General features: G+C 41.0%; 1 protein-coding gene across 5 annotated transcripts in view; it reads right to left on the reverse strand.

The window, feature by feature from the left end:
- unc13c (unc-13 homolog C (C. elegans)) overlaps positions 1-15,820 on the reverse strand; it is a 110,548-nt gene that overhangs the window by 11,301 nt on the left and 83,427 nt on the right. For 2 of the 5 annotated variants that reach the window (XM_019866709.1, XM_019866707.1), the window contains 7 exons: positions 15,105-15,182; positions 12,041-12,118; positions 10,929-10,955; positions 7,436-7,524; positions 6,490-6,627; positions 4,626-4,749; positions 3,589-3,651 (listed from right to left, as the gene is read on the reverse strand). In XM_019866709.1, the coding sequence (XP_019722268.1) occupies positions 3,589-3,651; positions 4,626-4,749; positions 6,490-6,627; positions 7,436-7,524; positions 10,929-10,955; positions 12,041-12,118; positions 15,105-15,182 (597 nt within the window). The remainder of the gene's footprint in view (positions 1-3,588; positions 3,652-4,625; positions 4,750-6,489; positions 6,628-7,435; positions 7,525-10,928; positions 10,956-12,040; positions 12,119-15,104; positions 15,183-15,820) is intronic. The other 3 variants (XM_019866708.1, XM_019866711.1, XM_019866710.1) reach the window with 3 other exon arrangements.

The following is a 15,820-nucleotide window of genomic DNA, read 5'->3' on the forward strand; positions in this document are numbered from 1 at the left end:
TAATTAGCTTTTACAAAGCCGTTAACACCCCCATGCTGATATTTATGGTGCATTGCAGAGAAAATGCACATCCCGTCCCTAAAATTAGAACTTGCAGATGAAACGCGAAGCCCTGCCTCGCTTTCTTATGCATATTCATTTAATCAGAGATGGCTTTAAATTGATTTCCATGAGCCGATGTGAGACTGCAAGCACTTAAATCGCCATCTCTGCTAAAATGCAAGGCAAGTGCCAAACTGCGCCCATTTCATTTTCATTGACTCCGTTCCAGTACAAGACACGGTAAACCAAAAAATAAACGTGGTGAACCGCCACAGTCTAAATTGATGCGTCGTCTTTCCGATGAAGAAAAATTTTTGCTGAAATTAATTTAATTCAGTGATCACTCACGTGCTGACATGAAAACATTGAGCATGTGAATTCCTTTCACCAAAACAACAGCAACTACAGTGGCAGCAGCTTTGTCATAGTAGAAAAAAATGTTTCATGCACAATATTAAAGATGATTTTACAATAGGGGTGCCGACACTTTTTCAGCAGATGAGGTCGAAATTGCTTCGATTAATTTTGTGAGAACCCCCAAAGCATTTCAGAACAAAAATTTCACAGTTTTTGGGGAGTATGACTTATATATTTTGAGTTTTAAGCAAGCAGGAGTTAGCCGGCTGCTGCGCTGCCGCCACGCCATTTAAATACTGAAAATGAAGCATACATAAATCGGGTTTTACAAAAATACGTAACAATATTTATAAATTCATATGCACAGTATCTGTGGATGAAATCGTGAATCCTGCAGTCCCTGTCAACAAAACGTGCGCAAGCAATATACCTACCGTGCCGAGTACATACAAATAAATGGGAACGAGCTGACAAGGAGCAACCAGCGACGTCACTATGAAATCCATTAACATGATGGTAGGTGTAGATAAAGTGGTATGTACGCTAAGTGCAGCGCTCCATTTAGCACAGACAGCCCTATACAATGATTCATAGTACACTGCCCATTCCGTGCATAGTATTAAACATCTTGTTGTGCGGTGATGTTGGTGTTTAGAATTTCATTTGACACTGATATGTGCTCCATAATGTGCAGTCCTTCTGCCCAGTATGCCTTGGTTCAGTACTTTCTCTGCAATTCAACATAATAGTAATTTTTCTTTGGTGTAAAACTCATTTGACATGAATTATAATATACCACTACCATTGATAATATTATTACCCGTCCATCCATTATCCAAACTGCTTATCTTATAATAATAATAATAATAATAACAAGCACAATAATTATTATTAATATGACAACTGTTATGATTATGATTGCTATTATTATACACAATCATTATTATTAATATGACAACTGTTATGATTATTATTGCTATTATTATCAATAATAATAATAATAGATTCAATACAATACTACTACTACAACAATAATAATAATAATAGATTCCAAAACCCCATTTGTACTACAACATAGACAACCCCCCACCCCACACCACCCAATTTGCAGCCGAGTACTATACACCCTTGGCTATCATTTGTTCTGAAAATCCCTCATACGAGATGATTATGACTCATGACCAGCATTAACAAGAGGATAATAAACGACTTTAACGCTCCAGGAAGGATACAGACACACGCCCATCTGTGCGCTCCTCTCCAGATGTCGCCCCCTCGAAGGATGGCAGCGTTTCCACGAGCAACGGGCATGGTTGCCGACTCCAAGGAATGCAAAGGCAAAATCATATACTGGGCGTGCATCTGTTGCATCACACTCTCAGGTTAAATACCTCCGGTATCGGCATATCACGGTGGTTAGTCAAAGCAAAAGTTCTCGGAGCCTGTGGCATTACTCGTCCACGTGTGACATCAGTAAATAGACATGATTCGGCTGGATTGATGCCGAGGTACTGCAGTGGCGAACAAATGTTTTGGTTTTAACAGATGTTGGCAGTTACCATTCCTTCTTTGTTGTTGTATAATCACACTGCACACTGTGAGTGCAAGCGTGAACCAGATTATACATGCACACAAAGTTGCACTGCTGCATTTAAAATCCTTGAGGACATACAGAAAAATTTTGACCTAATATATTAATTGGACCGCATGATTTGTGTTAGGCTGTTAGGATTTGTTTCTCTTAGGCTAAGTGGACTTGCAAATGGGTATTTAAAAATGCATAGCTTCTGCATTACTGGTTTAAAAAAAAACTGCAACCACAAACACACAAAACAACCATTTTACAGAGCCGCAGACATGTGGCGGAAAAAAAGTTTTTATTCTGGCCACAATCTAGATTAACCAAAATACACTACTCAAAAAAAACAAAAATCAGGACATTTGGGTTTCGGGTGCATTTCCTGGTTTAAACTAAAGGGCACCACAACATTTACAGGTGGATTTGACCTTCTATAAACCTTTGAATGGATATCTCCAAATGTTTCAGTAGTTTTTGCACGACTTGCTGTTCACGAAGAAGCAGCTGACAATTATGATGAAGAGGACTTCATCAACATTCATTCTAATTCATTTAGGTAATGTATTGGCCCATCCGTGGATTAAACACCTGTTGTGAATTTTCCCATTCAGATTCTGTTTAGAGAACTCATTTGTTGAATGTTCATTAATTGGCTAAACATTCCCATATACGCGCAAAAGCTTTCCATTATACGTCACACGCGTTGGCATTCCAACATTCCTGTGACACTCGTACGCGTGACAATATGCTATGAATTATTCTCACTCGAATCCGAAAGGACTGATTCGGGCCTTCATTTTTAGCGGCCAATTAGTGTACAGCCCTCGTATTCGGGACCTAAGTCATTCAGCGATTTATAGACCAGGAGCATCATTTTTAAATCTATTCAACAGCTGACTGGGAACCAGTGTAAGCGGCAGTTAAAAAAAAAATGGGTAAGCCTTTTTTTTTTGTATAAAAGTGGGATGAAGTACTTTCCTGAGCAAATCTTTTGTTTTGATGACGTCGCCCCTTTTCAACGTCGCCGCTTCAGTCACTTTGAAAACACTGGCGCATATCCGTATACATAGTAGTGAAACTTTGTCTTTGTATTCGATAGATCCCATATAATCACGTGAGACTTCTGCCTCTGAGGTCTTGTTTCAAGATTGGTGGTGGAACAGAATCTTTATTTTGTGGTCTTCCGTATTGAAGTAATCGGAGCACACCACACAAAGTATGCCCAAAACTGTGAGATGCCTGATTTTTAATCGTCAGGTGTGGGCTCTATAACAGATGAACAATATTTTGAAAAATCCTTATGCATGAAGTGGGCCAAAGTCACATACCAGTAAGTCTTACTGTAAAAGTAGACGCTGTTGTCGCAGCAAATGGTGGGACCTTGCAGAGGTTTTTGTCCATATAGCATCTGAATATACTGTATAATGGCTCATAAGACTGGAAAACTTAGAATAGTCATTAAAAATAAATGAACAGACCAGTGAATTTCAAGCATATATCTACAGTGGCAGAGTATACGACCTGACCATAAAGTGTGATATGAGTCACCAGAAGGCATTATGAAGCAAACTCTACAGCACATTAGCAGCGGAGTGAAGAAACTGGATTACCTTCAATTTGGACAATTGTCCCAAGTCCTTTGCCGCATTGAAGATCATCTGAGCTCCTTGCTGCTGGAAGAAAAAAAAAAAAATTAATTCACCTTTGTGCCATATAAAACGAAAAATGCATGGTTGTGTAGACATCCACAATGTGCCATCATCGGGCATTCTCACAGTGGAATTACATTAAATACCGTGTGTAGGAAAAGTGGTTTAACATTATAGTGTACACTACAGTAATCTAACATCATTCATTGGGATAGGGAGCAAGTACCCCCCCCCCCCCCGCACCCCCAAATATTTACAATTCAGATTAAGGAAAAAAATCTGTTACCTCTGCAGGGCAATTAATGAACAGAGAGCAGCAGAGTTATTGACAGTCTACAGCAGGCGTGTTTCCAATAAAAATGAAGAATAGAATTGCATATATTCATAGTTAAATCCATAAATATGCCACAAACTATAATTTGGAAACGGTTTCATATAGTTTCAAAATTAACATGAGAAGAAATGATTTACGGATGAATCGATTAAAAAAAATGAATAAATAAATAAAAACAGCACCCTACGTACATTCACATGCAGTAAAGACCTTACACGACCAACTTCAGCACCTCCCCCCTGCCCCCGACATTTTTGTCTCTTTCGAGATGTATTACTTTCCGTTACTTGAGACAGATTCCAATTTCGACAGGGCTTTTCTGCCATTTTGTGACATCTTGAAACATTATAGAAAGAGCACAAAATGATAAATAACTGAGGATTAAAAAAAAAAAAAAAGCAATACTATTTGAAACACATGTTGAGTTCTCAAGTATTGCTCAAAAAAAAAAAATTAAAATTAATTGATCCTAATAAAATCTTCCAGAACCCACTATGGAATAAAATGAACAGATTATGGCAAACATGAATGAATGTGTTAATCGAAAACAAACAAACAAACAATAAGTTACAGCCAAGTGTGCAACTTAATGGCTCTTAAACAGCAAATGATGAAATACATTATTGGTTATCATGCAAAAGACAAAACAAACAAAAACACTCACACTCTGGTCACTCAGCGGGGGCAAAACGATGGTTCTCTCGATGGTGTTCAGCACGATCTTCCAAAGCTCTTTGAGAACACGTTTCAGCACTGTCTTCTCACAAATCTTGGCGAATAACATCAAACTGCAAAATAGGTGTAAAAAAAAAAAAAAAAGAAGCATGTGTTTTAATCACAGCTTTAAGAGACATCTTCATAAATAACAGGATTAGCCGAGTGCTTGATAATACTTGTATGAGAGTAAATCATCAACTTGTTATGCTGTTTTCCAACTGCAGGCTGACATTCACTCTGAGTAATTCCCGACGGAGGATGGGAGGGATTGAGCATTTCCCACCCTGCAAACCATTCACAATTCATCTTATTACCATAAAAATTCCTTTTACAAGTCAACATCTATATGAAAAGGGTGTGGAGTGCAGCAACGACATACAAGAACATAGAGTTAAAAGGGCTTTGCTGTCTGTTGGCCGCTTGCCATTACCGCCACACAATGCTCGATGGATCAATTTTGTCCGAGCCAAGAAACCGCTGCTTAATATCTCCGTGACAGACCAATCTGTCAAACCGGGTGGCGTGGAAGGATTCCAAGTTCGGGCAGAGCGATTGTTACACTTGCAAAAATATATCTTGAAAGGTACGCTGACTTATAACTACGGCTGGATCCGGAAAACTACCTCAGTACCTTTGACTTGCAGGCAGAATAGTGCGCTGGATTCACTTTTGTCTCTACCATGGAAATAATGCAAAACACAATGATGGATGCTAAAACGTACATTTTTCGACACCAAATTGATAAGGTGGGGAGCTCTCTCTTCGCTATTAGTCAGAAGCAGTAGGCCAGCGCAAACATTGCAGCTGAGAGTAAAGGTATTGTATTGTATAAGCATAGCTGACTAAGCTCGCCTGCGCCATGGGTTTTAACAAGGCCTATCAATGGAGCATTAGCATTTTGGGTGATATGAGCTAACAATATCATATCGTTATTCTATACGTAATCCAATTTATCTGCAATTGACACTGACATCCACTCAAAAAGCTTTTTCAGTTGCCTATAGACGCTACAAGATCGTAGCAATTGGCAAAGCGCTTTTTGTTTTTGACCTCTCCCCCTCATTTCGATGCTTGGCACCAATATGCCACTTGATGGTGACAAACCCAAATTATTTGATACATGACTCTGCCCCGAGTAGGAAAACAGTGAACATGTATGTTTTTCAGTGAGTAACAGAGGATAAATTCCTAGCCGCAAATATTTAGGGGGTTACCTATACACTGCATACGTTTGAGCTGAGCAATTAGCTTGTTGAGGAATTCACGTTTGATCACAAACCCGCATCCATGTAATTTAGGGGCCTAGTTTTTCGCTATTCATGGCAGGGCTCGACCAAGATCGCGCCAAAATGGCCGGCGGTATACAGTCATCCGAAAATGTATCATCGAATTCAATGAACGCTACCGTGAGGGACAATAATGAACTCCTCCAGTCCCCCTTTTTGTGGCAGTATATTGTGCAGATGGGAGTAAGGATTAGCATTTCCATACCATAAAGAGGATTCCCCCTGTAAAATTCCACTGACCTCGATGCTTCTTTGACAATGGCTGAGAGGGACTTCTAAACCTCATCTGAACCATTTATAATCTCTGTGGCTGTTTCAGGAATGGCTTGTATTTCACACAATCTGTTCTTTTATCCCTCATTCTGTCTTGAGAAGGGTGTTACTAAGAGGTATAGCATCAGTATTCATGTCTCTTTAGAAAGCAAGGTTCACCCCTAGAAAAACCACTTTACTGCATGTACACTATTGTTGTGCAACCTAAGATCAGCGGGCTGTACAGGATGAATAAAAAGAGACCTCACTCACTTTTTATCGAGGAGGTCCATAAGAGGCCGAAGGACAGTCTCTGCATCCATAGCGGCATTGCTTCCCTTGGCCGAACCTTTCATCTGGATCAGCTCCTGGTTCATCTGCTTCACACAATCCTCGATGACCGGTTTGAAACTGAGGAATAGAAACGGAGCATTTACTTCCGCCTGTGTCCGTAGAATGTGTAATGACATTTTGGTTCAGCGAAGAGCATTTTTTTTTAGAAAACGCAAGAACCCGAGGTATTGTTTGAATGGCAGTTGGTCTATTTTTCAGGAACAGGCTCTCTTGCTATCTTAACTTTATAACCAATATCAGGCAAGGGCCTCAGGGCAGCATGGAACAGCATGATGGAGTTTAGCATGTTTCCCTCACAGTGCTGAGGGCTGCGGTTTGAATTTTGGCTCTGGCTTTGCTGTGAGTTTGCATGCCATCCCTGACTTCCTCCCACATTCCAAAACATGTATTTGATCGGATAATTGAAGACTCGAAAACGTCCACAGATTTAATTGTGAATGTGAGTGTGAATGGTCGTTGGTCTCGATATGCCCTGCCTGGAACCAGTTCAGGATGCCCCTTGCCACTTGCCTGAATCAGTTTCGACTTGCCTGAGCTCACCTGTGACCCAAAAGAGTATAAGGGCTAAAAGAATATGGCGGCGTCAACAAAAGTACGCTCCCCTTTTCCAAGTAGAACTGATCGAAATTGGCTTAGTTGTTTCGAACTGAAGACGATAACTTGGTGGACAGAAGGCCATAAAGCAACGTTGAGGAGTTGTTAATTCATGAATGCGGGCCGTAAAGTGCATCCCGGGGAGCTTTTTATTTGTGCCTGAAATGTTTCGGACAGAGTCTCTAAATGGAGCGCGTGGCTGTTAGTTGTAAAGCAGATTAGCGGTGTCATTAGTCTGAGAAATTTGTACATGGGTTGTGCTAATACTCACCTGGAGCCCAAGACACCGCTGAGCTCATCCAACACGGTGTTTAGTTTATTCTGAAGCTCCTTGAGCAGATCACTGGCCTCCGCATCCAGCTGTCGTGGTAGAGGAAAAAGACGGACAGTTACTGCATGGCTGCACTCCGCAGAGCTCCCACACGGCCTTACAACTTTGCAGGATGCCTGGGCTGGAATGAAGCGGGGGGGTGGAGGGGGGGGGGGGGGGGGGGGGTGGTGATGGGGGTGTTGGTGTTCAACGGGGTTTGGTAACTTGTTTGCCTCCCGCTCGTTCTACGTGCCATCTGTGCCGAGCATCGCTCTGAATACAAATGGATGGCTCCGAGATGAGCGCGGCTATAAGACAAGGCGTTGGCGGAGTAGAATCAGCCAGCTAGAAGAAGCTGCGTGCACTAGTGCGTACCATACAGTAGTCACAGCTGGGAGAGTCGAATATCAAGGGAAAGTGTAGTTCTGGATTCGTTCTTTCCATTTTGAATTGATGATAAGACTCAAATGAAAAATATGAGATGGAGAAACAGGCCACAGGAACGAAACTGATTTTAATAATGATGAGTCGGATTTACCTGAATTTTGGGTATAGAGCAACAAAGTTAGTAATGTTAATTATTACATTGTTAGCCGTTACGTTACGAGTTGTTAACCCCCGTTTATTAATACTGTATACAAACATGTCGAACAAATAATTTCAAAATATGAACATAGTGCAAAAAAAAACCCCAAATAAACTTGGCTGTCAGAATATCTGCGACATCTGTGACAAATCTGTCATCAGCTCCAGTTTTTATTATATGTAGAAATATTAAACCAACATATGAAAAATCACATTTCAATCACTTTGAATATCCCACCCCCCAAAAAAAAATATTTATACATTTTTATAGCCAAGGTACATTTATTATTTATTTTAATTTCAATTTATATTATTTATTTTCAAGGCAGGATATTGCTCATTTTTATCTTTAAGTGAAAAAAAGACGAGGCGATCAACAACAACGAGCCATTTTTAGGCCTTGTAAACTAAATTTAAAAAAATACAAATAAAGTTGACTCACTCCTGTGGCTTGCTTATTCAATGTTGTACTTTTGATCCAAGCCTAAATACAACTACGACGGAGATTAAAAATAAGTAAATAAATACAATTATCCTTCTTAATTGTTACTTTTTCACTTTTGGATTCTCAAGAAAAAAAAATCAAAGACTTCATGATGCATTGATTTCAATTGATTGTAATGGTGACTGCGGTTGCTTGGGAGCAACAAGACATTGGCCTATCAGCACTGGCCCCTAAACAGGATAATGAGCACGGCCAACAAAAACAAGATCATTCAATTTAAATTTAGAATTAAATAACATCTTTACATTGTCAGATGATATCGTTCTCTATTTCTGATTTGATGCCCACGGACTCTCAGTCAAAGATTTGATGCACTGCTGTCTGGGTTGTCAACGGTCCCGAGTAGCAGATGTTGGTCTTCGGCCTTGAACTGAACTTGGAAAGATTTTTCCAGAGGGTTCTTTCTCGAATCTAATTTTATACAATTTACGTATAGTGTGTGGTATGCTCTTTTTCATCCATCCAGCCATCCATTTTCTAATCAGCTTACCCTGGAGCCTATCCCAGCTGTCTTCGGGCAGTAGGCGGGGTACACCCTGAACTGGTCGCCAGCCAATCGCACACAGACGAACAACCATCCGCGCTCACACTCACACTTGGGGACAATTTCGAGTGTTCTGCTCCTTTTCAGTTGGTATTCAAATCATGTCACCTAACGATGATTTGGTTGGCTTGCTCCGCAGACATGGCTCTGTCGGCACATGAGCACCGCTGATTTACGCGTTTGGCTGCTCACTTATGGACACATTGATACTGCTGTCAGTACAGCACAACACATTCCGGTATAAAATATTTTTGTGTCACAGAGAAAACTGGCCAAATGTTGGACTTTTTCATTTTACATTGTAGCGAAGGCTCGGTTTAAGCATCCGTCTCAATGACCTGGCGAACGTATTTGCCTGACCTCTAATCAGTTGTCGGGCAGTCTCTGAAATATATATTTATATATTTTTTTCCATCCTGTGTCTGAGAACTCTCACTTTAATGGCAATATGACTGAGGAACATCCAACCTCACAGTTTGATATCCAAGGCCACTGTCGTACCCCGGAGCAGAAAATTCAATTCTGACTTCAAATGGTCATTGACACTCCGGTCAAATGTTTGAGTCCTGCCAGTAATGCCATTTTCTGAGAGGTAGTCACACCTTTCCGTATCATCTGTGGGTCATTTCTCTATAGCTTGTTTCTTTTTCAAAAATTTTTTCAAGGAAGAATAGTAAGCCTTGGTCCTGTGAAAGGTTTCAAAATAGTTTTTACGTTTCTGGAATTGGCTGATGAGGAGAATCACAAGGGTGATTAGGACAAAAGAGTCTGAGAAATACAGTAGTTTAACCACAAAGTATTCTCACATAAATCCTTTAAATCTGATTTTTCTATCCTATCCTGGTAACCGATGTTAATTCAAAAGAAGTTTTGAATCTGAGTTATCAGCTTATGGGGGTCACCTCCCAACTGAATAAACTCTCCTCTGGCTTCGAGCCTATCACCAGAAGCCAAGCTTTGTTTTCATTTGCCTGTTTCAACACTTGCGCACGAGGAGCCATTCTGAATGCAGTTACTGAGTAAATAAGGGGTTGATAAACCACTGTCTAAAATGCGACACAACCCACCAAATGGGGAACAATCAAGACTGAGACCAATCTGTGGATGTCAGGATTGCGTCTATATGTGTGTGTTGTTTGATGTTTTGGCAAACCTTATGCCAAACTTTCAACATTGCGCCAAAGCTGCAAAAAGCATTCCCTGAGACACAGCCGAGTGTCTGGCAGCATTGGAGAACCCAACAAAGATTTCTGGAGTCATTAATACATCAGCAGTAAATGCCCTGGAGGGTACCAGGTACCACGCTCTGTTCGCTGCACCATCTCCAGGAACGTAAAGTAATCTAGATATCTCTCGAATCCATAAGGTGAACATTTGTGGCTGCAGCCTGGATGACCTGATCCAAATCACAACCAGTTGAACTCAAAAGGGTTGTGTGGGGTGGGGAGGAGGTGGTCGACGAGCTATGACACGTTTCTTAAATTGCCATGGTTAAAAGACTGGCTGAGAGGGGGTCAGGAAGCAAGCTAAAAATAAAAAGATGGTAACACGTGTTTTTTGAGCCACTATCCCGACAGTGCCGGTGATGGTGAGATAGAGCAGCCTGTCCTGAGGGATGATGGGCAATTCAGATTCTGTATGCTTGGTGGCACATGCTGCCTGAAGGTATTCATACTAGAGGGGTGTGGTGGAGTGAAAAAAAGCGCATGAGTAGTGGCGAAAAAGGGCGGAGGGGTGGGGAGGGGGGGAGAAATTCGTGCTTTTTGACATCATTCACTAAATGGCGAGAAAGGGCTGTTGGCGGGTTCTACTACACACACCTTACAGAAGGACACAACCCCCTCCTCCTGGAGAGAGAGAGCACATAAAGGAAATTGGGAGGCGGGGAAGGGGTTATCAGGACGGGTGAGTATCAGGGACGAGGGCATGACCATAGGAGACAAAACGCAAGGCGAGACAAGGTGTTAGATATTTACAGAGAAACATGCAATCAAGTAAGAAGAAACCACAGGGGCTGCATCGTCAGGAGTGAGATGACAGTGTTTCACACACATTGAAAGGGTTGATCAGAAGAAAAGGTGAACTTTGAGAATCGAACTCTGACTGAGTTCCAAAACCTGCATTCTGCATGGGCCCACTAGCTCCAAAACTATTTGCTCATCCTAGGGCCTTGCCTATAACAGGGGGCTGGCTTGTCCCAATGGTGTTTCCAACTGGAAAATTCACTGTCAGCAAAATGAGAGAAAATTAGACCTCAAGGTAGGTACAAGCAAAATTAGGGGAACTGATCACGAGGTAGATTCTTTGACAGGGTAGCCAGAGTGCATAAAGCATGCTCTGTCACAGTAGCTTCCCCTTCCAAAATTGCTTTTTTCTCCCCCCAGTAGGCCAACCATCACCAGGGACCTCTGACGAGTGGTTCCCGCAACCCAGATTTGAGGCAGAGTCTATTATGTTGAAAAGCAGTACAATGACCACAGTGACACAGAGCCTGGCTCTTTGGCAAGGTTACCATAGTCACAAGTAGGATAATCGTGGGGGAGCGGGGGCGCCGGGGGAGATGTTTTCACGTTGAAGGTTTGAGGTTGCAAGTACAGATAAGAGTTGGAAATACGATATTAGCAAAGTGACCGGGCAGATTAGTTGACAAGTCTGGTACACGGGAAACTGAGGGAAGGATTACAGCACAACACTGTCAGGGTCAATGCCTTTTCACTTCCGAAAAATGTCACCTGAAATTATAATTTACATAATCATGACCTGGTACTTATTTCTCGGGCTGAACAGTGTGAGGATGTGGCGTTTCAGCCTCCGTTGCTAACTGATGGCAAGTCTGTTCAATTGTCCTTGAGAAAGACACGTAATCTATGACAAGCGACCACTGCGTCTTGTCCATATATTTCATCAGGAAGGGCGGGGGGGGCAGACAGACCTGTTTCCCTCCCATTGACTCGAACATCTTCTCCAACTGGACTCTGAGCTGCTGAATGTTGTTGAGAAGAATGCAGGGCTGTCAAAAGGGGTTAAAAACAAATAGGACGTCAGCACACGATACATATTTAATGTTCACGTCTCGCAAAATAAATGACAGCGCCTATAGGGCAGAAGCAGCACCTAAGGTTTGACTCACTTATAAAATGGAAAATACATGGCCAGTACATCAGCAAAAGAAGCAACCCCCCCCCCCCAAAAAAAAACAGGAATGGCAAACATCCATCGGTTTGGCTTTCCTGTCACATCATCTACACAAGTGATGCGAGACGTCTGTACTGCATTGTCAGTCAGCAGAGGAATATTATGCTACCGGGAGAGGAATGCCTGCGCTGAATACACCGGACATTATCGATTTTTCAGCTCCCTGACAAATTTAACAGATGACGAACATTAATTACAACACTTTTTCTGCTAGCCCGCTAGTAATTCTTCTCAGCTTTTAGTCAGTCGAGCGTGATGTGCATTATCTGCCCCAAATAGTAGCAAATTCAGCCCCGCAGTTTATAAAAAGGAGGATAGATCTAATGGATAGGGCTGAGATTGTGTTAACCACACAGGAGCATGATTGTTTCCTTTCAAACCACTAAAAGCAGACCGGGAGAACATACTGCACATACAGTAATGACTCCATCCTCCTTTTGCATTTCTTTTTTGGGATCTTTTTGCATCGGGTGTTTAGAGAATGAACAATGTGAAACGAGATTTCTCCGAAACCTTCTGTAACTTGTGGGAGGCTGAAAAATGTTGCGGAACTGGCCATTAACGCAGGAGCCTAAAATCACAGTGACAGATGAAATGTGTCTTACGGCTTTTATTTACAAGCTTGGCTATGAAATTGATTTAACCCTTTGAGTTTCAGGGGAAATTACGTTTAAAAAAATCGCTATTCTGATGAATATTATGTTTGTGGAATCCACTCATTTTTATCCATCTAATGGGGATCCCATTTTGCTTTGTGCTGCCACTTGTCGACTGAAAATGACATCACAGTGCCTAAGAGCCCAGGTAACGACCGTCATGGCTCACCTCTTGGCTGGGTTTGGTCATGTGACATTCACAAGCTGGGGAAATGTTAGACTTTACTGCCCCTTTAAAGGCTTGTAAAGTTGCTTCTTTTTTCTTGACTTTTTTTTTTTCAGATCAGATTCATTGACTTCCTTTCATTGCTTTTAATGCTGGTAATGTACACTCACCAACCCTAACTTAAAGTACATATTATTAATTGAACAAAATGTTTATGATTCGTGTTATCTCGCTTGCCGTTTCATGTGAGGAGTTTTTAAATCCACTACATTATTGGAAAAGTCTTCTCTGACCATCTCAGTTGTCGTACATAGTAACGATCTGTAGTCACTAGCTTAGCCTAACCTATGCTAATGTTGCAGTAGGGTCATAGTTCCAGGAAACATTAGCATAAAAACAGTTAGCATGGTGGTTATTGAGCGTGCCTTCATTTATTTTTAGAGTTGTCTTGCAAAATTCTTCTATGAACACTTTTCATAACCTTGAAATATTGTCGGTCCTGTCGTAAACATAAACATTAATAATGCTAGAAGTAAAAGTCGAGGACAAGGTTTCTGGCTTTGATGCAGCGTCACCCGAATTACTGCCGCGATAGAACTATTTTTTGTTACCGAGTATGTTTTTCTTCCACTAACACTTCCAGTTCAACTACTTGAGACTTTTTTTTTGTTTGTTTTGTTTGTTTTTTGGCACTTGTAGTGCAAAAACCATCAGTACTATTTCAAGTGCAAACCTGCTGTGAACTTATCGCTAAACCAGTCATAAAGAATATGCCTGCTTCAAGAGAGTTCCTAATAGCTGGGGGGCTGAGCGACTGAAGTCTCCCCAGGGTGACCAGAGGGGTAGGAGGTGGAACAAGTTGAACAGTTTGCACAGCGGCGTAAAAATATGTCATCACACAGCAGTTACCGCCACACTTAGTGTTTTCCATTTGATGGATTTCTATTTATGCCCTTCGAGGTGTATTTTATACAGATGATTACGGTAGCTTCGTGATAGATTACGCCGTGTTCCAACTGTACAATGTCCCAAGTTCAGGTTATATTGATGCCACGGAACTCTAGCGAAGGAGAAAAGGCTCATTTCCTTTACCAAGTCTGGACCTCTGCCAACATCTTCCCCTAACACACCCACACAGATGACTGCATTGTAGCATACAGTAAATTTCACCACGTGTGGTTCGTGAATGTTCATATTACAGCATCAAGTTGAAAAAGTATATCAAGTCAGTGGCTACTATATAAATAACATCGCTAAATCTTCACTGAGTATCCTGCACACTGTGCTCATGACAGGTTGACTGATTCTATTTTATGTGGGGGGGTGTTTGTGTTTCTTTTTATGATTATGAAATTTATCAATGCGCTGCTACAATACTTCTAAGTAGATCTTTGAGTCATCTAATTGCATCTCTGCATTTATCAGCTCTGCGTCACAGTGCACGGAAAACAAACATCATTATAGTGATTGCATTGTTGCATTGTATTTGATGTATGAGTGCCACTGCATCATGCCAATGGCTTTTAACTTTTTTTTTTTTTTTTACATTGTCATCCATTTGTCTAACAAGAAAACAGTTTTTTTTTATTTTTTTATTTTTTCCCCCCAACTCAAAACATACCGTAATATGTGCATTGCTTTGTTTGGAACCCTTTGCTTCATATTCCATCACCACCAGAAAAACCGGCGGGCGTAATTTGGGTGCTGGGAAGGACCTTGCTAAGTGTTTGGTCATCTGTCACATGAACCATCCGACACAAAGGCCCCGCAAAAAAACTTTGGGCCGGGAGATAAATAATTATGCTTTAAAGTGCATCACGACTCACGGAGCTCGACTCAACCAAGAACACTTCCATTTGCTGTTATACCATCGGCTGGATGGACTTGAAATAATTATCTTGGAACAAATCTAAATAAATAAATAAATAAATAAATAACAACCCCGTGTCACATATCTGCATATAGTTGAGCGCACTTACCACGTTCTCCTTGTTCAAATACAAAGGGAAGTCCTTGGAAATGATTGCGGCATACTGCAGAAGAACCTTGTTGATAGTCTGTATGGAGGGAGGGAGGGAGGGAGGGAGTCAGCATTTTAATTAGAATTGTTTGCTTTTGCTGTTAATGAATCACAGCAACATATCAGGGAAAAAAAAACAATACAAGCAACGGCCTGATGGCATGAAAGATCAATACAGTCAGTTATTACTGAGAAAAAAAAAACAAAAAAAAAAACTGAGGAAAAACAATAGCACTGCACGCTGCAGTAATAAAGCATTTGTGACTTTTTTTTCTAAAGTTGATGATTCTTAACACGTCATTCGGAATATTTTCATTTCAGTTTGTTGGTTTTCTAGTGTGTTTTCCTTTTTTTGTGGGGTGTTTTTTTGTTTTGTTTTGTTTTGTTTTTCAACATTTAACCCCACCCAAGGCGTGGACTGTTGCTATGCAAATCTCATAGAACCTCAGGTCAGCGAGCATCAAAGAATTATTCTGCATTTCTTTGGCTTTTGTTGTGACAGAAGAACTAGGCAATTCAAGAAGACCACAGAGTGAAAGTATAGTAAAGTGAGTGGAATTACATTCAAGGTGAATGTAATCCTGAAAAAAAGATTAACGTTAGGCATTGTTTTTTCTTTGGCTTTTTCCCACAAAAGTTGTTCTAAAACATGGACTAGTGTTGAAGATGACATCA

The sequence above is a fragment of the Hippocampus comes genome, unplaced genomic scaffold, assembly GCF_001891065.2.
Source record: "Hippocampus comes isolate QL1 unplaced genomic scaffold, H_comes_QL1_v1.1 scaffold82, whole genome shotgun sequence".
Taxonomy (NCBI): Eukaryota; Metazoa; Chordata; class Actinopteri; order Syngnathiformes; family Syngnathidae; genus Hippocampus; species Hippocampus comes.